Genomic DNA, 23,032 nt, shown 5'->3' with positions numbered 1-23,032 from the left:
ACACGTTCGCTCCTTTGAATAAGAGCGATTTATTCTTCTAGGGTTGCATTCATTCAATCCATATAGAACTTTTATCTCGAAGTGTTTCATACTGCATTGTCATCTTAGGTTTCTAGTAAAACCAATAAAACGATGAAAAGAAGGACGAAGAAAATACCAATAACAAGCAATGACGCGTACGCCTGCGCCAGGAAGGGACGGTAAAAGTCCAGAATGCACAAAACATGGGTGGCTTGAGGTCGATCAAGGGTCTGTTCTCTGGATCCTGGTCTATTGCTAGAATTGACCGTTTACGTCTACCAATTGACAATGAATTGGGTACATATTATTTACCAGCAAGTAAAGTATATCCATTCAATCCAAGGGAGTGTACACCACTGTCTCGCCCTTGCATTCGCTAAGTTCAATGACAGGCGTCAAATGATAAACTATTTATTCACCTATATTTTACAAAGTAATTTATTTCGAGCTATACTCCTTCATTTAACGACACGAATATACCGGGATCATCAATCAGAATACAATTGTTCATGTTCAAGTTCGAAACTGATAGGGGATTCCCTGCATGTTTTTTCTTCCTCTCTCTTCCTCTCTCTTTCTCTTCTTTTACTCCATTTCTCTCATACCTCCTTTTCTTTTTTTTTTTTTTTTTAATTTATCCAGCCGTATAAAAAAAATGAGATGAAAATGGAAATAAAAAGACGCTTGGACCAGAAGTCCTAGACTCCACCATGTAGTATCACTAGGTCCACCCCCACACTATCAAGCCTGTTAAGGTAATCTACACCGCAAGGATCGACAGAAGTGACGGGGTGCTAAGATTTCTCGTTCGGCTAGCCAAGGTCTCAAGCCAGCAACCAATCGAAGATCGAGTGTCAACAATGGTCCTGGTACCTTGGCGTTGTAGAAGTGTTGCTAGTCGAAGTATTCCATGTTGTGGAGCCGCAGAACTACTTCGGGACGCTTAGTAGCTTGCAAGGCTTTTCAACATCCTTGCCCTCGTGTTTCAAATGATTTTCCTTTCTCACCGACCATATCGCTCACTATTTGGCCCCTTCCAAGGCACCTCAATACAGTCCATGCTATGTCGGCCGCATCGGCAGTAAACGGAACTTTGGCTGAGCTTAAAATGGACAATCGGAGTGAATTTCAACCTCATTTGGGACAGAAAGCTTAGGAGGGTGCTCCATCAGATATCAATGATAGAAAGGGACCAAAAAATGCCCCTATAGTAATTTTCTGCATATCTTGCACCACTTTCTTCAGCTCTTACCTTGGTGGCCTTGCCACTGTGTCTGTTCCGCAGATTTCCGCCGATTTACACCTGAGCCCTGGGATGGAACTATGATATGTGATCTCAAAGTTGAGTGGTACGATCAGAACACTAAAAACCCTTGAATCTATGGAAGGTACTATAGAAACCGAGGCAACTGACATGTACCGGATCTCTCAGGCCAGTCCAGATGTACACCCTGGCTACCGGATGCACACTCCTCATTTCTGGCGCTCTGTCGGACGCGGTGGGTAATAGAGTACTATTTCTGGCGGGGTGTTTTCTCCTCAGCATCTTTTCCATGGCCAGTGGACTGGCGCGATCAGGTACCGAGCTCATTATTTTCCGAGCTATCTCTGACGTGGCGGCGTCGCTCTGTTTGCCATCTGCCATGTGCATCATCACAGAGCAATTTCTGACTGGGAAGCTCAGAAATAATATTGCTCTTGCTTTGATGGGCTCTGGTCAGCCAATTGGTTTTGAGGTTGGACTCGTTTTTGGTGGTATCTTCGCCGATACTGTTGGCTGGCGCTAGGGTTTCCATAGCGCGGCTATTGCGAATGGTCCAGCTTTTCTCTTGTAGTTGTGGCAACTGCCCAGGAACAACGAAGGTCAAGAAGGCGTGTGGTGGACTCGTATTGTGTTTGGCATTGACTGGGCGGGAGCTTTCATTATAAGCCCAGCATTGGCTCTGCTATCTTATGCATTGGCGTATGTTGAACTCAAATCAACAAAAATAGACAAAGAGAAGGTTACTGACTTGGATCTGCTCTTGATAGAATTATAACCGATGATGTATCCAATATAAATGAAGCGGTCACCATTGTGCTCTTGTGTCTCTTTGGCGTGCTAATTCTTGGCTTCGTCTTGTGGGAAGGCCGACAGGAGCGCCATTCTAAGCCTACATTGATCAAGAATTCATTGTGGAAGCAGGCTGCTTTTACATGTATCTCTGTAATTGTGTTCATGATTTGGGGCTCCTTCAACGCTTTTGAACAAGTCGTTAACTTCTTTTTTCAAGATGTGCAGGGTTTATCTGTGCTCAATACTTCAGTGCGATTTATCCCAGTCTCGGTTGTTGGCTTTGTGGTTAGTGTCATCACAGGCATGATCTTGCATCGTGTCCGGGCTGATATTCTTATCAGTATAGCTACGGTCATTTCCTCTCTTTCTCCACTTCTCATGGCGCTAGTGAATCCATCGTGGACGTACTGGCGCTGTGTATTTTTCGCCATGTGCATGAACCCTGTTGCCGCAGATGTTCTTTTCACAGTGTCAAACCTCATCGTTGCGGGCATGTTTCCTGCTGAGACCCAAGGTCTAGCATCTGGGGTGTTCAATACCGTCTCACAATTCGGTAGAACCATTGGTCTGGCTCTGGTTGCCCTAATTTCTAATAGCATCACCGAAAGAACCTCTTCAGCTGAGGACAGACAAAGTCCAGAAGCCTTACTGTCGGGATATCTTGCAGCTTTCTGGTTTCTATTTGCAATGAACGTGACTAGTTTAGTCATTGGTCTTTCTGGGTTGCGTAAAGTCGGCAACGTTGGAGAAAGAAAACATTTATGAAATGATAGAATAAAAAAGATAGATATAGCAACTAATAATAAGATATTCGTGTCCTATTTTTAACTACCTGCCAACGGAGGATTGCAAAGAGACAATGGAAGCAGACCGCCTTGGAGGTAGTCGTCTGATGCCATATGCATCATGGTGTCCATTATCCCCTTTTAGGGTTAGACTACCACGTGATTCAAGGGTTCTGTCAATAGATTGGAAAGCGGTGCAATAAAAGTAGCAGAATAATACCTTTGATACATGCTGTGTGACTACAGCGTGACTACAGCTCAGCTGATAACTATACCATCCGACCTATAATCTGACTAAGGGGGTAGTGAATGGGTCATACGTTATACCTTGACCACGGTATTGAAGGTGTGAAGAGTGGAGGGTGGGTGGTGGGATGTAGAAGAGAATATACCTGAGTTTACCTGTGGGAACCCACATTATATAGGAGTACCTGGGTGGTTACCGAGGAAGCACATGATAGGAGAATAGCCTTGGAAGAGAAGCGAGAGTGGGCTCTGGAGAGTAAATTAGAGTAAGAGTAAGGTGGAGTGAGGGTGATAACTCGGGAATGAGTGAAAGCAGCACTTCGTTTGGTCCTAGGTACTTCCAAGGTTTTCATGTATCCATAGGGTAGATGAATCAAAAATGAATCGTATTTTCAATACTGTGTAGCCTATTCAGAGTGACAAGTTGAAAATGGAATAAGGAAATACAAAGAAAAAGAATGCTATCGTATGCATATTTATGTAGAAGTTATCTAAAATAGCACATGGGCCGCTAAGAAAGCTTGGATGCATCGTAATAAAGATCAAGAAGACAGCCAGCAGACCAAGTCTGAGTAGGACTCTGATTCCGATAAATTCAATTAGCATAATCAAAAATGGAGGGTGATATAGAAGAAAACCTACCGAATCTGCACAATATTCTCCATTCTTGTTGGTAAGCTCTGTCAAACCCTTCCAGGGAGACTCCCGCAATGCTTTCTTGCATCCATCTAGTCTCTGGGTTATCTGCTGGAAGGATTCAATGCGTTCCTCGGGCGTCTTGCGGCGCAGGAGATCGAAATGGAGGAGGGCTCGGAGATAGTAGCCTCGCTGCCAGACCCACTCGGGACCTTGGTGATAGTTGCGGCCCTTGGACGTGGAGAAATCAGTGGAGTCCTCAGAGTTGTTGTAGTAGGGGCGGTAGTTGAGATCGGATGGGTCCAGGGTAGCCACGCCGACGGGGCCTAGAATTGTAGAGTCGGCGATGGACAAGGCAGTCAAAGCTTTCGCGGGTGTGAATATTTCTGGCGCTACCGACATGGCGATGGGGAAATTTCCTCGAAGCTGATAATCTTCAAATGGTTTACCGGACTTGTACAGGTCTTTGTAGATGCCGCGACGGTTGATTATCTTGGCATCCACGTCATACTTGCTGTCTTCACTGGCATCGACAGGAACAAAGTAGCAGCGTTCAAAGTTATCCTTGATCTTACTGGCCCATTCCTTGAAGGTAATAGATTTGCCATCACCAATCTCGACACCCTTGTGAGGATAATCTCCAGATTCGTTGAGGCTTGTCACCCAGGAAAGAGCGCTATAAAGCAGTCCAGTGATCTCAATAGCTGCTCCATCGCGAGGGGTGCCTGGAACACCTTTATTTCCAGCCTTTTCACTCTCACCCATTTTATCTTGCCAGGTACCGCAGTTATCTTGACTGCCTCCAAAAATGATGCCCGTGTCCCAGTCAACGTTTACATTGATCTGGAAGCCCTCAGCCTTCATCTGGACATCAAGATCTGGACCTGCATTGTATTCGCGGAATGACATGCCCTTAGCATGTCTCTGGAACACCTCCTGGATGACCTCCAGAACGGTTGATGACTTGGAGTATGCACGCGGGTCGTCAAATGGGAACCAGGTATCATCGTACGGGAGGAATCGTCGAGGGACTTTCTCCTGCAAGATACTGATGCCGTTGGGGGCCATCTTGGTATAGTCTTGAATGGCTTGCAGGTAAAACCAGATCGAGTCTCGCGCATTATACCGGGGCAATTTACCGCTGCTGAGTAGGTTGGGAATCATACCATGCTTGAGCACACTACCAAATGCAATTATATGTTCTTTGGCATTATCGAAACGTCCAGTACAGAGGAAGATACCGCGGATAGAAATGAAAACATCTCGTCCCCAGCATCGGGCCCAATCCACAGCAAAATGAGGTAGTCCTGCTGCAAGACTGGGGACTTGTTTGGTGGGCCATAGAGAGGCCGAGCTGACGAAGCCAGTCTGTTGAACGCTTACCATAGCCAGCTGGTGGATGAATTCTTGGCCGTGTCTCACGTTGTCACTGAACTGGTGGATACTTCTCTTCCAAGCCGCATTGTAAGCTACCTGCACAATTATGGCGAAGTAACGCGGAAGCAAGAAGCTAGGTAGACCACGAACGGCATCGAACTTTTCGCGCAGCCATGCAGCAGGTCGGTGAAGATTGGCAAACACTTCCTTGCTGGCCACCTTCTCCATTCGTTGAACAATATAATTCAGTGCCCATTGGCCCTCTCGAAGATGGTCACATAGAGGGTGACCCAACTTATTGTATTTAACGATGTCCTCGAGCACGCTCCACCAGCCCTGCAGACCAGCATATACCAATGGACCATGAGTTGGAATTGTGTAGACACCATCCTGGCCACCGCTATAATCCCTTTCTTCGGCATCACAACGGTAAAGAACAAAGTTTAAGTCAACCAAACTCAGATCAGAGAATGCTTCATCGGCACTGGCAGAAAGAGATTTCTCCAATTCTGCTGCACGTTCCACCTCAGGAATCCAAGTTTCGAAAATAGCAATGGAGCCGGGCACAAACGATTCCAGCACAGATATAGTAACATCCTTTTCTCCTTCAATTCTAGTGCATTCAATGTCGTGAGTGGAGCTTGGTAGACCTATAAGGTACTTCTCATTGGCAAGAACTTTGGTCTTGGTAGCATCATCAACATCGACATCAAGTCTCCAGGAGCCAATATGCTTGGCCTGTGTGCCAGCGATATGGGTTGGCGCCAGGATAGCGCCACTATCATTGCCTGGGAATGCAGTGTGCGCAATGAGAAAGATCCCTTTCCGTGTCTTCGGGTGAACTCTGTGGACGGTGATGTATTCGCCGTCATGGTGAATATGAGTTTCGTCGTAACCCTCCGTCCCCATCATAATATGGAGATCATTTAGCAACTTCTTGACTCCACCGATTCCCTCGCCATGTCCAACTTCCACTGTGTCACTTTCAGAGAATGGCGAGACATATTGACGTGTTTCATGAACGAGTTCGATCAGCTTCGGATAAATCTCATCATATCCCATCACACTTCCGGTTGCAGATGCACACATGGCGACAAGAGCTGCATTGGGGAGAGTATCTCTCGCATCGCGTTTCTGGGCAGGAACCTCGTTATCATGGGTGCAGTCCATGAACAAGGCCTGAACTGGCAATGGTCGAATGTGAGTGATTATCTCATTCGTGCTATCATCTTTGGCAGATGCAATGGCGTGGCTGCTTCCTGAAGTAGGTAAATCGACGTCAAAACTACCAATTGGACGACCTCCATGGCGATGAACAAGGCGACTCAACTCTTCGGTGCTCCAGGCTTGCATAGCTTCTCGAATTAGAGCATTGATTCCAAGACGCTTGACGAATACGTAGTCAGCCTCTTCAGAGCCCGTGAACAGTTCGGCGAAAACTGTTAGATTTGGGCGAACTTTACGTGCTTCATCCAAGAGATACTCGGCAACAGCAAGTGGGGTAGAGTGACAGTTGTCAATCCGGAAGCCAGAGAAATACTTCGCCATGAGGCGTGTGTATTGGCTCATGAAATCCCAAAGAAATGGGCTGTCATTTGGTGAGCTTCCATAACGAAGTTTGACACAGTCACCCCACACAATCACCTCACGGCGAAGGTATGATTTCGACTCGGGCCCGGCGTTATCCCGCATTGCGTCGGCATTCCAGATCCAGCCATTATTCACAAGGGCAAGAGCCTTGGAGCTGTGCTTCTTGGTGATGTCGTTTAATGGAAGCCGAGTGAAGTAGGTCTCAATGAGTGGGCTGTCCTTGCTGACCGGCCCAAGGCGTGGGCCATGTTCGTCTATTCGGAGGTACTTAATGCGGTTGAATAGCTGATCCATTATAGCGGCCACATCTGTGTCAAACTCTTTATAGAGAGGCAAGTTGACATCATCAAGCAACTTGGACAGAATGGTCTCAACCTCGGCGACATTTGAATTTTGGTCATGATCGCCAAACAGGACTGTCAAGATCGCAGCGCCAAATTTTGCGTCCACGGTACGAGCATACCGCCCGTGGACTTGTTTGAAAGCTGGAACTACATGGTCGTGGACGATCTTTGCTTGTTTTGTTCGCGACATCTCCTTGAGAGAAAGCAGATCAGTCTCTTGGATGCTCGACGGGTCGATCTTTTCGGCTGTCCACGAGTCCAAAATCTTTTTCGTATCAGCCTTAACATCAATGGCGTAAAACTCCCACAGTTTGATTCCATCAATGACCTTTTCCCGCAACTTATTAGTAACTTTCTCTAGATCACTAACTGTTTTGAATTCAGTGGGCAGGCCCAGACTCTCAAGATCATCTCCAAATTGCAACAACGCAGTGTCCAATTCTAGCGCAGATTCTAGCCAAGGGGCGGTTTCCACACTGTAACCTGCTTCCGGGTATTCTTCCAACCACTTGCTATTGTGAGCAGTGTGATTCCACACGACATCAGTCAGAGTCAAGAGCCCGTACTGCTTCTCCATTCGTGATACGAGCGATGCAACGTCTTTTTCTCCATTTGGGAACAGAGCAGGATCAAATACTACCTGGTCGAAGATACTGTAGGGTGAATTCGATGCGCCACGCTGCATGAGTGGCGTGAAGTGCACCATGTTATAATTCCGCTGGCCAATTCCACGCAGATGCTTATCCCAGTCTTCGGGATACTGACCCATGAACTTGGATATGATTGAGAAAATCGACAGTGCATTGAGCGGCAGATTCTTCCCCTGCAAAGTAAGCTGCGGTGACACATCTATGTAATGCAAAGGGCTCTGGGTTGGTTCTGGAGTTGGTACAGACTCAACCGAGAATTGCGGCAGCGGAGTGAAAGTAGTGTAGTACGCATAAGAGCCCGCGCTGGTGACTGAGATGTCGAGTTGGATATTCTGGTTAAAGTTGGGCTGCAGTCTACTTATGTTCAGCACTTGATACATACTCGAGCTTGAAGCTGGAGTGAAAGATTAATTTTACCTGAATTGGCGAAACGAATGTCGGTCAAAAGCACTGCCCTCCTCTGGCATGTTCACCCACAGGCTCCCTTGCCGGCAGATCGAGCTGGTACCCTCAATAATGAAGCGCAAGATATATCCTGCACCTGTGGCCGGTGGAAGATAGATGTAGCCCCCTGGAATGTCAGGAGAGCCATCGTCCTTCAATGGGAGCAGATAAACCTGCTTAGCAGCTGCCATTGCGGTCGACAGAGCTCGAAGTTAGGGTTATGGTAGTAATCGAGGTACCCGGGAAGGAAGAACTACCCAGCACAAAGATACCGGGGAAGTCTTAAAAGAGGGAAAAGTACTGAATTGGAACTAAAAGAGAGATTAAAGGAGGAAGAGGGGCTACGAAGACAGCAAGATTTCCCCTCATGGGGGTTCCGCATGTAGGGTGACATCATTGGGTTCGGGGCCCCAGTAGTTCCTTGGCGAGTACTTTGTTACTCATGAACAATCTCGACCCTGATTTCTTACTTCTAGAACTGCATGTTGCCTTATTTTCCAAGGTCACAGAGCTTCCAAGGTTTGTGGCGTATTGCAGGACACCATTCAATTCAAATTTTCCCCTTCGATTCAAGGAACTCGTGAGACGGTGCGACAATTGTGAGTTACGTCGTACACAAATATTCAACAACAGCCCATTCGACACAAATCTACGGGAGAGTCATCGGAAATTAAAAAAACGCTGGTCTATTCACAGTCTATACCCAAAAAAAGAAATAGAATTACTCCTGTCCTTCAGAGTCGCGCAGAAACCCGAACAATACCACCGTTTTCGCCATAATCCACAGTAGTCGAGGTTCGGGGCACCGGGGGACTGTAAAGGAAATCCAATTCGTCGTAATTAATAACAGGACTATACCGAGAGAAGAGTGCTCAAGGGGGTAGTGTTTACCGCTCAATGTACGAAGGGATCTCCGCAACGGTCATGCCGCCTTCCAAAATTCGATGAACAGCAGTGAAAAGAGGAAACTCCTCCTCCATGCCCTGCTTCTTCAAAAACTTGTTGACCTCAGCCGCAGTCAAAGTGCCCTGGAGTTTCTGACCGTTGAGCTCGGTCTTCTCGACCTCTTCAATAGATTGGTTACGCTCGATGCTGTACTTGGCGCAGCGGAAATTACGACCACCGCTGCAGCTAGTAATCAGATCGGCTACTCCGGCACTCTCATCGGTGAATGTGCGCTGGTCAATGGTTGCTCCGAAGAACCTGTCGCCGAAACGGACCATTTCCATCAAGCCGACACGCATCACGGCCGCCTTGGCGTTATCACCCCAACCCATACCGTCCACCCACCCAGCGGCCACAGCGACCACATTTTTCAGTGCACCGCTAATGGAAACACCGGCGACGTCGTTGACTACCCGTACGTGGAAGTATGGGCGGTGGAAGAGAGACTTGAGGACAGCATGGTCGACAGGGGGGTATTCAAGGGGAAGCGCTTGGAGCTTCACTTTTGAGAGTTGACCAGAGACATCCTTGTGCTCGAAGTGCACCAGGTCGACTTGGGAAGAGGACGGTGAGCGCTGGGGGGTGGGTGCTTTGGAATCAAAGCGCGGTGGATCATATGCGACAGTTGTTTCAGACCACTTCTCTAGAGCTACCTCGTTGGCGATGTTGGCACCCGACAGCGCACCACAGTAAATGCCCAGAGTCTTGCCAATGGTCTCTGAGAAGAGGTTGACACCCTCCTCCGTCACATCGACACCCTTGATGCAAGAAATGCCTCGTGCGTAGGGTAGGATCTTGCCCTTGATCTGGTTACATGTGTTGATGATGAACTGGTGAGGGAGGTTGAAAACAAGAATAGTGCTATCCTTGACGGCATCCACGATGGACGGGTTCGCGTGAATGTTGGCCGGTAGAGGAATTCCTGGCAGATACTTGACGTTCTCATGGGAGCGATTTATCACCTCGGTGAGTTTCTGGGGCCCCGCGTTGGCGGGGTTGTAGTGTGGAGAGTCCTTCGCGATCTCAACAGTTTCCTCAAACACCCACATCTCTACTTTCTCCTGAAAGATGTCTGGGTTGCTGGCAGCATTTTCGGCGACGATTTTTGCGATAGCAGTTCCCCTATAATAATAGTAAAAACAAACTGTCAGTATTATTTCTCGAACACGTGGACTTGCAGTAGACTGCGTACCAGTTACCGGAGCCCACCACAGTTATCTTGTGCTTACGCTGATATGCGCCAAGAGATGCCATGTTGGAAAGTGATGGAGACTTGAAGGATCTATGAGGTTGGATGGGAGGGAAAGGGGATTTAAACAAGCGGGAAGATGACAGATATCGAGTGGCCAAAGGTGAAGATAGAGGAACGGTGGGACCGAGTTTAAAACAAGAACGATAAGAGGTTGGGAAGGACATCCACTGTATATTATTCTGTTGAGGTCGGGGTAATGGGTTTCAACACAACGCGGGGGAAAAGGCTAGTAGAGATCCTGAGATAAAGAAATTATGCAAGATCTTTTAGTACGAACTGCTTTCTGCCGTCTGTTGAAGAGGAGAATTGTGGGGCCGAGATCCGGTAAATTTTGGGTTTTGTTTTATGCCATTCCGCTTCTCTTCACCTTTTCTTTACTCTTCTCGTTAACGTCATGGCAAAGACCAAAACTACTGAAAGATCGGCTCATCCATTTGGCGATGAGTTCCGTACCAGCAAAAGGGACAAGCGCACAATCAAGCATGCGACTCTGATGTCAAAGATCGCCAAAAGCTCAGCCAAAGCTCCGAAGCGCCGTCGTCCCTCAAATAAGCTGGTCGCAAACCTCGAATCACTGGCCGATTCCCTTCCCGAGGCTGCCGAGAGCTCCCACGGTACAACTAGTCAGGTCAACGTTATCAAGCAAAAGACCCTTCGTCACAAGCCAGGTGCTGCGAAGCGTCGTGAAAAATTGGAAAAGGTGGAGCGGGACCGATTCGCGATGAACATGGCCCAAATGTCAGGTCTCCAACAATCTGCAACCGGACGAGATAATCAAGAACCTTTCCAAGCCAACTCCACATCGAGTCGTTGGTCTGCCTTGCGCAGCTTCATCTCCCAGACGATGGAGCAGCAGCCGGTCTTCAAGGATAACAAATGAGAAAATCACAATCAGAGCTCCTCATGGGCGATTAACATTTGATATGCCCCTCAGATCCCTCAAAAAAGAACACACATGGTTTCCTATCATACGAGACGATCATGGCGATCTGCAGTTTATGAACGGGGCAGGAACCCCGACAGCTAAACGCTAGATTTTTGGATCAGTCATCGAATGATGCTACATATCTCTTATCTGCAATAGTGAAACCTTACCGAACTGTCAGGGTAAGCTCCCAATTGAAGGACACTTTGCAGGATCTCAGCTCTTGTCAATCGTCAATCAAAAAACGACTCCTTTTAGTGACTCTTAGTCGTCGCATCCTAAACAACTTCCTTCTGACTTCGTAGTCAAATGCGTACTCAGATCAGAAATACACCTAGCAAACCTAAGTATCAATTAATTCATGGCAAGATGTTTCGAATGAGCCAAGTCATTGTGTAGGTTTTCAAGGTTGTAGAATAGATTAACTTGTTCTATCAATAACAAGTTTAAGTTCTGAAGGCCCCCAGATGTCGGCTTGATGACTCAGCTGATAAGCGGAGCTGTGCGGGGAAGCTCTTCCTATCCAATTTCTATTATACTCTTTCACAGTCCTAGTTTATCAGGTCTCCAAAGCTGCTTCTGTGCATACTTAGTCGAATACCTCCCAGGCGATGATACTGCGGCATTTTCGTCAGTCCCCGCTTGCCTGGTCGCATCGCGATGCTATCCGACGTCGGCCAAGCTTATCGTTCAACCGAGCACGCCAGCTCTCCGCATCAAACAGCTTCCCAACTTCGTCCCAGTTTAAAAGATCGGACTTCTCAGGTCAACCGTTTACCGGTATCTATGAGACTGGACTTCCAACTTCCGGTCCACTCGGTTCAACACCTGCATTCGGCGCACAACGCATTACGCCGAAGGTGCTAAAACAGTATCTTGATCAGTATGTGGTGGGGCAGGATCGCGCAAAGAAGGTATTGAGTGTGGCGATATACAATCATTATCAGAGGGCTCAGGAGGTACAAAGACGTGAAGAGGAGGCTGAAGAGCTCCTGGCTAAACGCCAGCGGAGGGAATCGCTCGAAGGCCACCCCTTGGAAGGTAGATATTATTTGGCTTTAAGTTCGAGATAGATGTCACTAACTTATTACTTTGGAGATGAGTTTCCTGGTCAGCAACATATTACTGGATATTCAGCTACCGCTAAATTCCGAGTCACACATCCATTTGATCAAGCTGCGCTTGAAGACACAACGCCGCTGCAGTTAGAGAAATCCAATATATTGGTATTGGGTCCGTCTGGTGTTGGAAAGACCTTGATGGCGAAGAGTCTCGCTAGCGTTCTCTCAGTACCATTCAGCATATCCGATTGCACGCCATTTACACAAGCGGGTTATATTGGTGAGGACGCTGAAACATGTGTCCACAGGCTTTTAGTCGCTGCAAATTACAATGTGGAGCAAGCGGAGCGTGGGATAATCGTTCTGGATGAAGTAGACAAGATCGCAGCATCCAGAATCACCCATGGCAAGGATGTTGGTGGTGAGGGAGTTCAACAGGCACTACTGAAGATCATCGAAGGTACCACGATTCAAGTCCAGGCTAAACCTGAAAAGAATCCCAGGGCAAGCAGCCCTCCAAATAGCTATCCCTCTAACAGCCCACTGGGAAATACACCATTTCAACCCCAGAATGGTAGTCCTTCCAAGGGCGAGGTGTACAATGTGCGTACAGACAACATCTTGTTCGTGTTATCGGGTGCCTTTGTCGGCCTAGATAAAGTCGTCATGGACCGGATATCACGTGGCTCTATCGGGTTCGGCCAACCCGTCCGAGCATCTTCGGGTTCAGGTGACGGGTCAAATGGCCTACAGACTGAGCCTCAGCCAATCCTTCCAGGATCCGAAGAAGAGACACTCTACAAGAAACATCTTCCCTTCTTCACCTCTGCATCTCCCACAGGCCCAGGCAACGAGCCAACCTACTTCAACGCACTCGACCTACTAACCCCAGCAGATCTACAAACGTACGGATTCATCCCTGAGCTTATTGGCAGGATCCCCGTAACAGCTGCCCTAGCAACCCTAACACAACCTCTACTTCTGCGTATCCTAGCCGAACCCCGAAACTCCCTCGTTGCACAATACACAGCTCTCTTCTCACTCTCGGGAATTGAATTACGATTTACCACACCGGCGTTACATAAGATTGCTGTAAATGCGTTCAAGATGGGTACCGGTGCACGTGCTCTACGCACGGAGATGGAAACTATTCTCAGCGACGCAATGTTTGAAGCACCTGGCTCGAGCGTCAAATTCGTTTTGGTGACTGACGCGGTGGCTGCCCGTGAAGAGAAACCGATTTACCTCGCCCGCGGTCAGGGGGGTAAGTTTCATGCTATGATATCTGCGGAAGAAAGCGAGTGGGAGGAGAAAACGCGCCGCGAGCAAGCATCGAACTTCCAGGAATATCGGAAGAAAGCGATTGGATAGCGATAGCTTGGACACATTTAAATTATTCATTGTTTATGGCCGTATGGCTCGTGACATACCCGGAATAATTATCCATCTCAATATTTTCCGGCTCTTGTTTTGGATTGAGTCTGTTCAGGATCTTTGGTCTCTCTGGAGACCACTGAACTACATTTCTAAAGTTACGGAAACATTTCATGAACTATTCGTATCAACATCGCTCATTCTCAAAATTATAAATTAAAGATACAACAACCATTCATCGAGAGATGGATGATTGTAGATATTGGGCTTTTCAAGAGAAGAATTCTAAGAGCCATTTGAGCCTCGAGGATTCATAGGTGTCCAGGAAGAGTTCACTGCTGTCCAGGCTGACAATGTTGGTGCGGGGTTTGAAGTAACAGAAGGGAGGTTTGCGGTCGCTGCTGCTGGTGGTAGTTTCGATGCTGCGGCTGGAGCTATTCGTGGGGCGGCTCGAGGAGTTTCTTCTCGTGGAGGGGGCGGCAGACATTTTTGGTACTAAAATGTGTAAGCTTTGGGTGCTGTGAGTGCCATTCATCGACACACTCATGTACCTTTCTAGCGATATATTTTCTGATCTTAGAGTCTTCCGTCTCCAGAAATCCTCTGAAAAACTCGTCGTAGCCAAGCACCCTTACATGACCCCATTTCGGCCGTATTCCTGTCCTTTCTTCTCCGGCATCAGCGATAATAAACGACTTCCGAATCCGTGTTTTATAATAAAGAGTCAACCCTGCGAACGCTTCGACTAGTCGATCTTTTTGCTCATCCAAAGGAACACTTGAGTCTTCCTTCCCAGAAACGGAATTATCAATGCAGTTCCTATCGATCGTGTCAATCGTATTGCGGAGGTGGTGCATGGCTATGCCCTCTCCATGGTGTGATTGCTCACATGCCAAGCTGACAATCCCCAGGCTAATGTGAATTGTTAGAATAAGAGTTATCACGGAAATTAAATGTGGCAAACTTACTCGACATAATCAAAAGTGAGGTCAGACTTATCCTGAGCAGCTTTGACTATTTCTTTAGCATTGGGTGGGAGGAACAAGTGGAGAGGACCAAGCTTTGGGTCATATGGGTCGTGCAGCATGAGCCAAGTGATTATCTTAGCCATCTGTGAAATTTCCTTGAAGACGACCTCGGTCACTAGAATAGCAGTGCCCCAGGGGAATATCGCCTGAAAATGCCTGTCCTGTGGGTGTAATGTTTGATCAATAAAGCAAATGCTTTTCGAAAGGTTGATAGTCCAGAAGTTCCATTCCGCTGTCAGGAGGTTTCGGATCCTGGGTCTAAGAGTTTCAATCTCAATATAATCTTCATGAAACTGCAACTTAAAATCAGCATATTGCACAAGATAAAATATGGGGATGTGCTTACAATGACTGCTCCACGCCTGATGTTATTAACGAGAAAATCCCAGTCCCCTGGATAACTACGACTCGACCAGAATTTCATTTTATGGTCTTGGAGCCAAGCCTCGATCAAAGAGAGCTCCTGGTCTGCGTGCGCAGGGAAGTGTAAGTAGAAAGCCCCCACAGGCTTGCCATCTTTGGAGAGGGCCAATGTATCGATGGAAATGCCCTTTCCCTCAAAGAACGCTGCCCTGGTTTTAGCAGATGTATTATGAATACTGTCGATGGTCGCTGGAGCCGCATCGGTTGGAGAAATATCCATATCCATACTGCTCAATTCTTCAAGTCTTCCTTGTCCGGCACTGTCGTTGGATTCTCCTTGAAACTCCAGAATTTGGCGCCGGGGGGCACTTAAAGATTCGATTGGGACCGCTGGGGCCTCAGTACTCCCTGTTCCAACACGGCTGTCCGATATTCCGTGGTGTTCCAGAATTTGGCGTCTGGGATCCGAAGATGCACTAGGGACGCCTGGAACTTCGGTCAGTGAATGTCTAGCGTTGACCGCGGGTAACGGTTCGCTTAAATTCCCACATAATATCTGTGAAAGCTGTGGAGATATACCAAGAACCGTGAAGCTGACAGGGCCAGTTGGATGGTCGGTTGAGTGCGGGTTGATGATTCGGTTAACGTCCTCGGAATTCGGCGAATAGGCCATCCAAATTTGTGAGTTATTGCCTAACCGGAAAATTGCAACACGGCCGTTATTCCGTAGAGAATCCATCTTACGGAATAAGGGTGCATTGGCATCTTTCAACCCTTCCAACCAAGCGTGGCACAGAGGTCTGTGATTGATTGACTAGAAGTCGTGTTAATAGGAAAATCAGCTTTAGATAAAAGTTTACTTACCCGACTGTCTTGAAAGAAAGCAAAATCTCCCGCAGTCATCTCTTCCTTGAACCACATTTCAGTCGTTGGGCCCGATTTGAGCTTGGAAAGCGGTTCGTAAACCGCAAGTGGTGTTCCATACACTCGCATAGGACCACAATCGGTCTTTTCAGGGCCTAAAAACACACGGACCATGATTTCGCTTCGGTTAGAAGAAAAACGGCATTTTATGGTAGGTACTGAGACCTCATCTGAACTACCAGGTCCCCGTAGCCCCCGTGTCCTATATAAATAGTCTTGACGGCTATAGGTCTCTAAAGGCGAAGTAAAGTCTGTCTCACGTCTCAAATCCCATTGTTGTCTGTCTCCTCTTGGCGGACCAGCTAGAGATCTTCGTGAAGCCAAGACACGCTCATTCTTGGGACGATATGTAGAACCTCTCATTGGCAAAGCAGGTGGCAACTTGCATGAAGCCAGTCTAGGTTCATTTACGGGGGGTTCGGGACGATATGGGCCACTTTTCACCGAGGGTGCAGCGCTTGCAGGTGAAATGGACGGTGGAGAAATGGATGGATTGTCCGTTCGATACTGCTTCAAAGCTGCATGCGATGAAACCGTAGTTTCAAAATTACGCCCGGTACGAGAAGAGAATTCACCTGGCCGCATGATGGAGAGAGCAGAAGGATCAGGCACTCGGTTCACCTCGTGTACTTGCCGTACCGGAAACCTGCCACGACGAGCTGTCTTGCCTCTCGGAGCAATAATAGGCCGACCGATGCCAAAGCCAGAGAAAGTCACGGCTGTTACTGCAGGCAATGCAAGCACTGAAGGCACTGGAGCCTGTTTCCCAACTGGTTCCGATGTTTTATCTTGCGAAGCATCACCATTTCGTGGAAGGTGGCTACCTGTAGCAATAGTTGGCTTTCTCGTTGATAAAGTTTGCTGCTCTTTGGGTCCAACACTAGTGCTTTGCCGACGATTCAATGTCGAAGGCTCATTTGATGAGGGAGGCCGAGACCCTGAACCTGATTTGTTGTCGCGTAGGGAGGATGTAACCTTCTTCTGGAGCGATTCTGGGATTGCAGACAGTAAAGGGGGCCGAGGTGCAGAACCTGATGTATTCCCAAGTAAGGATGAGGATACATTCTTATTTTGGGTTGGCTCTTGTTGTACAAACAATGTCGAGGATGTGGACATCACTGAAAGCTCCCTCTCGTGATGAAAGTCCAGAAGTAATGCAGGACTATTATTGAGCTTTGGGGAGGAAATAGTTATCATTGCTGAGGGGAGACTCTCTGGATGGGGATCTTCCAGCATAGGACGATTGTCAGAATCTTCCGGAGTATGACCACGATTGCGTTTCGCAGCCTTGTTGCGTCTTGCCAGTCGAGCTTTGCGCCGCTCTTCCTTGCGAGCTTCCTCTTCATCTTGTTGTCTTTCAAAGAGGGCAACATCAAAGGCGGCTTCTGTTCCTTTTTGGATATTGGACTTTCTCTTGTTCCAGTCCCGCAATGTCTCCTCTGAGTCAAAACTGTCAAACGGTTCCCAGGTTGAGCGATTAATATTATAGCCAGCCCATTTCACAAGGTACTCAGGGCCATCTTCATCCCTGCGCTCTGCAAGGATTGATTCAACCTCATATGCTGAACACTGTTCACTTGGAGCTGTCGATGCCAGGGAATCGACATCTGAATCATTGCTGTCATCAGCATCCGGCATCTCAATGTCGTCCATGACAACCTACTTAGTTGCTTGAAGTGCCGAGTCACTGAGATTGCTCAAAGTCTCAGGCTGGGTTGATGGAAAAGTGTCAACAAATCAAGATGTAAAGCAAGTAGGTGAGTGTGTTAAAGGTGAAAGACTGCCCAAATGCATGTGATAGAAAAACCTCAAAACGCCAGTACACATATAAATTATATAATCGAATTATATAATCGAGTGATTTGAATTAGTTAGCATGTATACAAATATTGAAGAATCCCACGTCAATGGACCACTATATATGAAAAGGGAATATTCATTCAACAGTAGGATTCAATAATATCAACAAAGCCACTAAGAAAGTAGCTGCATACGTATAATAATGAGTGCCGAGCGGCAAACAAATCATCACGTGATCCTTTAAGGAGGCACTCCACTTGGGGAGGCATCACTCTCTCCCTATCAGCACCTCTACATTATTTGTTTTCCTTCCCTCCCCACCCCTTTTTCTCATTTCACTTTCTTTCACAAATACCTCAAAATGGCCAACGATGAATATGATGTGAGTCTAATCCTGTTATATATGTTTAGGTTTGGTGCTAACGGTTGCCCCAGTTCCTCTTCAAAGGTAATGTCGCCTCGTGCCGCCCCTCAGTTCTTCAACATGCCCCTCCAGGTCCTCGGCAATACTAATAAAAACCAAAAAACCAGTGGTCTTGATCGGAGACTCCGGTGTTGGTAAATCCAATTTGCTCAGTCGCTTCACCCGTAACGAGTTCAACCTCGACTCCAAGTCGACTATCGGTGTGGAGTTCGCGACTCGTTCCATTTCCGTCGACTCGAAGACCATCAAAGCACAGATCTGGGATACTGCTGGCCAGGAGCGTTACCGTGCAATTACCTCTGCTTACTACCGTGGCGCTGTCGGTGCCCTTCTTGTCTATGATATCAGCAAGCACCAGACCTACGACAATGTCAACCGGTGGCTGAAGGAGTTGCGAGACCATGCCGACTCGAATATTGTGATCATGCTGGTCGGTAACAAGAGTGATTTGCGGCACCTACGTGCGGTCCCCACCGAGGAAGCCAAGCAGTTTGCCAGTAGGTCCCTGTTCCTGAGGAATCTCAAGCTTGAAATGACAATGCTAATATTCAATAGGCGAGAACAACCTGTCCTTTATTGAAACATCCGCCCTCGACGCTAGTAACGTCGAACTCTCCTTCCAAAACATCCTCACAGGTTGGTCGTCGACAACAACAGCCATAAATATTGGTATCGCTAATCAAGTATAGAAATTTACCGCATTGTCTCGAGCAAGGCCCTTGACTCCGGTGAGTCAGGCCAGAATCAGCCTGGTGACCGCCGTCCAGTGATCGAGTTTACTCCACAGGACAATGAGCAGAAGCAGGGCTGCTGCTAGATTATTCGGGATGAACCCCCCAATAAAAACCACTCTTACTTTTACGATAAGATATTGGGGGGTGGTTATGATCTGCGAGTTAGTTAATTTGATATGGAGACGATACACAGGCAGGATCTGGTAGAGAGCACGGGGGAAATGGGTGTTTTACCCGGGCTATCGCTCTCGATAATCGGACCTCCGTTTTTCTTTCTTTCTTCTCCGCTTCTCTAATTCATTTTTTTTCTTGCGTCCCACTGAAATTGACTTTACCTCCGGGACCTGTTATTCCGATATGTTCTCAATTCGTTGGTGCAATGAGTATGGTGGGCGTCACTCTGGTTGGGTTTGGTATGAAGTCTTTTCGGGAAATCATTACATTCAATACTTCCCAAATATCTTCTTTGGTTTTAATCTTGCCTCTTGTTTGCCTCTTGCTCGACTCACCTTTCTTGCATAGTAACGCCGTAGCATGCTTCTCCACCTAAAGCTCCACCATACCTAGCTATTATATGGATCCAACGGACTTCTCTAGATGAGCGGTATGAACAGAAAACGTGAGAGTGAGAGTGAGAGTGAGGTTAAAGCAAAATAAGGTAATAGAATATGCGTTCAACAAATAAAAGTGGAGCTGCGCGTTGCCATGAGGGTTTCATGGTTTATGTATACTCCCAAGGTTACTTCCAAGGTTCGTTCAAATGTTCTAGAACCATCTGGGAAAGGCTTAGATAGTGGAATAGGAATAGTGCAAACTACACCAAGATATGAAACATGTGAAGATACTTTTTATATTAACCAACAATAACGAGAAATTTGCCTTGACGCCATAGCAGACCCGTGATATCGTCGCCTCAAATGTACATGCTGTCGAAACATCACACGAGTGGGTCGATACAATTTGCAATGTCAAAACACACCAAGCCCCTATGCGAATAGTTTTCGAGTTTCCAAAGCATCCGGTTTCCGCGAGGAGTTATCAGAAAGACCCAACTGCGTCCGCTTGGCCTCACGGTCTGTCTGCACGTCCCGACGAGCAGAGTAACGGCCAGCCTTGCCCATGCGGACCTCACGACGGACCTGGTTAGGGCTAACATATTCCTTGTTCTCGTAGATCACGGGGCCACCGAAACTGCCCTCAAGGATAACAATGGGAGTAAGAACGAAGCGGGGGCCGATCTCGACCAGGGACACCTCGGGCAGAGCTGAGTCTTTGTTCTTAGGAACTGGCTTGACAGTGTCGTCCTTCTTACCTCCAGCCTCAGACTCACGAATCTCGTAGACGCGAATCCAGATCTTTCCATCAACGCCGAAAATACCGATAACGCGGTCGACAAAAGGCTTCATACCCTTGACACCGCGCTTGGGAACACAGAAAATACCACGGAGCATCTCTCGGATCAAACCGCGGTATTCAGTACCGGGGGCACTCATATCGGGGCCCTGCTCATCGAATGACTTATCGAAAACTACCACTCCTCTGCCGCCCTTCAGGCAGTTACCCGCAAAGCCTGCGCCAAGCTCGGCCATGGTGTGCAAATTATTAAGGTGGAACTTAATAGTAGGGCCGTTGGGCGGGCGTGAGAGCCAGAGGTAGAGATCTTGTCCGTTTTTACGGGCCTCGAGGAAGAAAATCATGTTGCAGGAGTGCAGGTCGGCGAGAGAGTTCAGCAAGAGGTTATATCCAGCAGTCTTCTTCTTGGTATCAAGCTTTGTCTCTTTGTGAGTATGGGGAAGGAGTGCGCAAAGGTCTGCCATAAGGTGTCGGTGACTGGAGGGGCGCAAATTGCCGTCAGAAAAATGATAATTTACACCGATGTCGACTGCTTGAATCTGATAGTCTTACCGGTGTGATACACCTCGCGAGGTCAGAATGAGCACACGTGTTTTGGGCATGAAACCCTGAGCGAGTAGCTTCTTGGCCGCAGCCACACGATCCTCCTGTTCAAGTTCTTCCTCCTCTTCGCTGTCGGTGGTGTCGTCCGCATCGTTTAAGAGCTCCTGCATCTCAACATCCATCTCGTCATCGGAGTCCAGAGCCTCTTGTCGGGCCTGTTTCTTAGAAACTGTCTTGTAAACCGCCGCCATTGTGTAAAATTTTCAGTTGTTTTAACTGAAATGGAATTAATGCAGAAGCTTCTCAGTGCCGAGAAAAGTTGCTGGCAGAATATTTTTTGTTACCTACCGCCTCTGATTACTAGTGTCACGTGTGGTGACTATCAAATATTGATATTATTGGTTGGTAAGATAGATAAAGTGGGTCTCGACTCTAGCTTGCATCGAGGCTGTAGTTTAATCATAACAGCCTAATGCCCGGTTTAGTCCCGAAAATCCTTCCTGAGATACTTTCAAGCCAGCAATATGATTTGCAAACTCGAGCTGCCTTCTAAGATCCCACTGGGGTTTGCAGTTCAAGGCATACAGCATTCCAGCAATGAACGTATCGCCAGCACCGATTGGGCTACTTAATGTCAGTTTAATATCGTTCAAAGGCTGAAAATACTTTCTTGACTTACTCCACCACACGAAAGTTCTCTGTAGTTTGAGCAGCCACGTGGGTAAAACGTTCCTTGTCTGTCATCAAGGCACCTGCTCCGTCTTCGCCCCAGGTACAGCACAGCAATGATCTAATATTTTTTGTTTTGGAAGAATGAGCTTGTTTCAAATTTTCTCTCTTGAAATTTTTCATACTCACGGGCCTTGGGTTTCTACTGATTGCTGTCGCAAGAACTCCTCTGTCGATGTATATCCACAGCTCTATTTGAGGCATCAACAATGGTAAGACAATATTCATTATTGCTTATCTTACCTGTGCCCACGCCTTGGAGTAAAACACCACGTCTGCTTCTTGTGCAAGTTGAGGAAGTCCCGGTCGACCTGGCCTTTCCACTTCCACACTCACACGGGCAAGAGGAAACCGCTGTCGGACGTATTGAATACAGCCAAGAGTTACGTCCGGTGTTCGACCCTAAAATGGCATAAGCATATGATTCCAACGATCACTGAATTCATAGTGATGGGAATCAACATCTAGCATACCTCGAAATGAAACCATGTTTTCTCACAAGAAAAGTCATTAAATGCCTGGGTAAACTCCGCCACAGTCATGTCCGGAAGCTCATTGTAAGTCACAATGGTTCTGCTGCCGGTTGATAGGCTTTTGATAATATAACACGAGGCCGGCTCCTCGAATTGCTCCCTGAAAATACAGTGATCGAGATGGATATCTGGCTCAAGTTCGGAAATAATCTGTTGTGATGCAACCGATGATCTCTTCGGTAAAACTGTTATCAGATTCAATTCCAGTTCTTCATTTGTCAATTGTTGGAGAACTTCTAAAGTGTTGGGGCAGTTGCCACCCCTTCGGCGAGTCACATTAGAGGCTCTTTGCTTGTCATCCTCGCTAGGATAATGTGGTGTGCTGAAAACACATGAGTTAACACCGAGGCCGCCAAACCACCGTGGTGAGGGACATACGTGAGAATGGTGTCCACATAGCAAGCACCTATAGCCACCAAAGACATTTTGATCGTATGATTATTGTAGTTCCAGCTTCAAAGGTAGCCTTGAACTCTTTAATCATTGAGTCTTAGAAAAGGCTTTGATTGAAATGCGTACGGAGTATGTAGATAGTGAGCTCGATAGGCTGAAAATACACCGATTGGACCTGACTAATCTATCTCCGATTAGTCATGATGTCCTTTTCTAGTTAACTAGTTTGTTAATAAATAAATAAATGGTCATTTATATTTAATTATTTAATTATTTGACTAATTAGATTAAAGAGCCATCAAACTGGAAATCAAAGTAGTTTCCTTAACTCAGGAGTAGATGAGTGTTTGTTCTAATGGCTCTGATTGTTGCAGGCCGGACGCCTACGTGGCATGGTTAGAGTTGTCATAGAGCTTTCATTTGACATCTCCATCTCAGTGGAAACTACTTAGGCTTTATTGTTTCCAATACAAAGGTACAGTCAATATTTCTTAGGAAGATG

General features: G+C 47.1%; 9 protein-coding genes across 9 annotated transcripts; 4 read left to right on the top strand and 5 right to left on the bottom strand.

Moving 5' to 3' along the window:
* Positions 1-1,084: 1,084 nt before the first annotated feature.
* Positions 1,085-2,842, top strand: N7495_007637 (Major facilitator superfamily domain general substrate transporter; the record flags this gene model as incomplete). The annotated part of the gene is made up of 5 exons (XM_057210288.1): positions 1,085-1,142; positions 1,194-1,291; positions 1,464-1,793; positions 1,857-1,984; positions 2,053-2,842. 5 exons carry the CDS (start codon positions 1,085-1,087, stop codon positions 2,840-2,842), a joined length of 1,404 nt encoding a protein of 467 aa, XP_057059831.1.
* A 777-nt stretch (positions 2,843-3,619) lies between these two features.
* On the bottom strand, positions 3,620-8,340 carry N7495_007636 (putative glycogen debranching enzyme Gdb1; the record flags this gene model as incomplete). Its single annotated transcript, XM_057210287.1, has 3 exons — positions 3,620-3,688; positions 3,751-8,059; positions 8,123-8,340. 3 exons carry the CDS (start codon positions 8,338-8,340, stop codon positions 3,620-3,622), a joined length of 4,596 nt encoding a protein of 1,531 aa, XP_057059830.1.
* A 696-nt stretch (positions 8,341-9,036) lies between these two features.
* Positions 9,037-10,348, bottom strand: N7495_007635 (glycerol-3-phosphate dehydrogenase family protein; the record flags this gene model as incomplete). The annotated part of the gene is made up of 2 exons (XM_057210286.1): positions 9,037-10,216; positions 10,287-10,348. 2 exons carry the CDS (start codon positions 10,346-10,348, stop codon positions 9,037-9,039), a joined length of 1,242 nt encoding a protein of 413 aa, XP_057059829.1.
* A 392-nt stretch (positions 10,349-10,740) lies between these two features.
* N7495_007634 (FAM207/SLX9 family protein) lies at positions 10,741-11,226 on the top strand (the record flags this gene model as incomplete). Its single annotated transcript, XM_057210285.1, has 1 exon — positions 10,741-11,226. The coding sequence occupies one exon, from the start codon at positions 10,741-10,743 to the stop codon at positions 11,224-11,226; it is 486 nt and encodes a 161-aa protein (XP_057059828.1).
* A 656-nt stretch (positions 11,227-11,882) lies between these two features.
* On the top strand, positions 11,883-13,703 carry N7495_007633 (putative ATP-dependent Clp protease; the record flags this gene model as incomplete). The annotated part of the gene is made up of 2 exons (XM_057210284.1): positions 11,883-12,312; positions 12,370-13,703. 2 exons carry the CDS (start codon positions 11,883-11,885, stop codon positions 13,701-13,703), a joined length of 1,764 nt encoding a protein of 587 aa, XP_057059827.1.
* A 437-nt stretch (positions 13,704-14,140) lies between these two features.
* Positions 14,141-17,674, bottom strand: N7495_007632 (uncharacterized protein; the record flags this gene model as incomplete). Its single annotated transcript, XM_057210283.1, has 6 exons — positions 14,141-14,618; positions 14,675-15,027; positions 15,081-15,583; positions 15,677-15,911; positions 15,962-16,116; positions 16,597-17,674. The coding sequence occupies 6 exons, from the start codon at positions 17,672-17,674 to the stop codon at positions 14,141-14,143; spliced, it is 2,802 nt and encodes a 933-aa protein (XP_057059826.1).
* Positions 17,675-18,182: 508 nt separating this feature from the next.
* N7495_007631 (Rab family GTPase) lies at positions 18,183-19,062 on the top strand (the record flags this gene model as incomplete). Its single annotated transcript, XM_057210282.1, has 5 exons — positions 18,183-18,203; positions 18,257-18,269; positions 18,353-18,742; positions 18,801-18,881; positions 18,935-19,062. The coding sequence occupies 5 exons, from the start codon at positions 18,183-18,185 to the stop codon at positions 19,060-19,062; spliced, it is 633 nt and encodes a 210-aa protein (XP_057059825.1).
* Positions 19,063-19,965: 903 nt separating this feature from the next.
* Positions 19,966-21,126, bottom strand: N7495_007630 (ribosome biogenesis protein BRX1; the record flags this gene model as incomplete). The annotated part of the gene is made up of 2 exons (XM_057210281.1): positions 19,966-20,809; positions 20,885-21,126. The coding sequence occupies 2 exons, from the start codon at positions 21,124-21,126 to the stop codon at positions 19,966-19,968; spliced, it is 1,086 nt and encodes a 361-aa protein (XP_057059824.1).
* A 204-nt stretch (positions 21,127-21,330) lies between these two features.
* On the bottom strand, positions 21,331-22,562 carry N7495_007629 (ketohexokinase; the record flags this gene model as incomplete). Its single annotated transcript, XM_057210280.1, has 6 exons — positions 21,331-21,499; positions 21,555-21,665; positions 21,734-21,795; positions 21,848-22,006; positions 22,078-22,459; positions 22,516-22,562. 6 exons carry the CDS (start codon positions 22,560-22,562, stop codon positions 21,331-21,333), a joined length of 930 nt encoding a protein of 309 aa, XP_057059823.1.
* Positions 22,563-23,032: the final 470 nt, after the last annotated feature.

The sequence above is a fragment of the Penicillium taxi genome, assembly GCF_028828555.1.
Source record: "Penicillium taxi strain IBT 34144 chromosome Unknown utg000005l_segment0_segment0, whole genome shotgun sequence".
NCBI lineage: Eukaryota > Fungi > Ascomycota > Eurotiomycetes > Eurotiales > Aspergillaceae > Penicillium > Penicillium taxi.
Note: the sequence above shows the minus strand (reverse complement) of the source record. Positions and strands in the feature narration are given on the sequence as shown.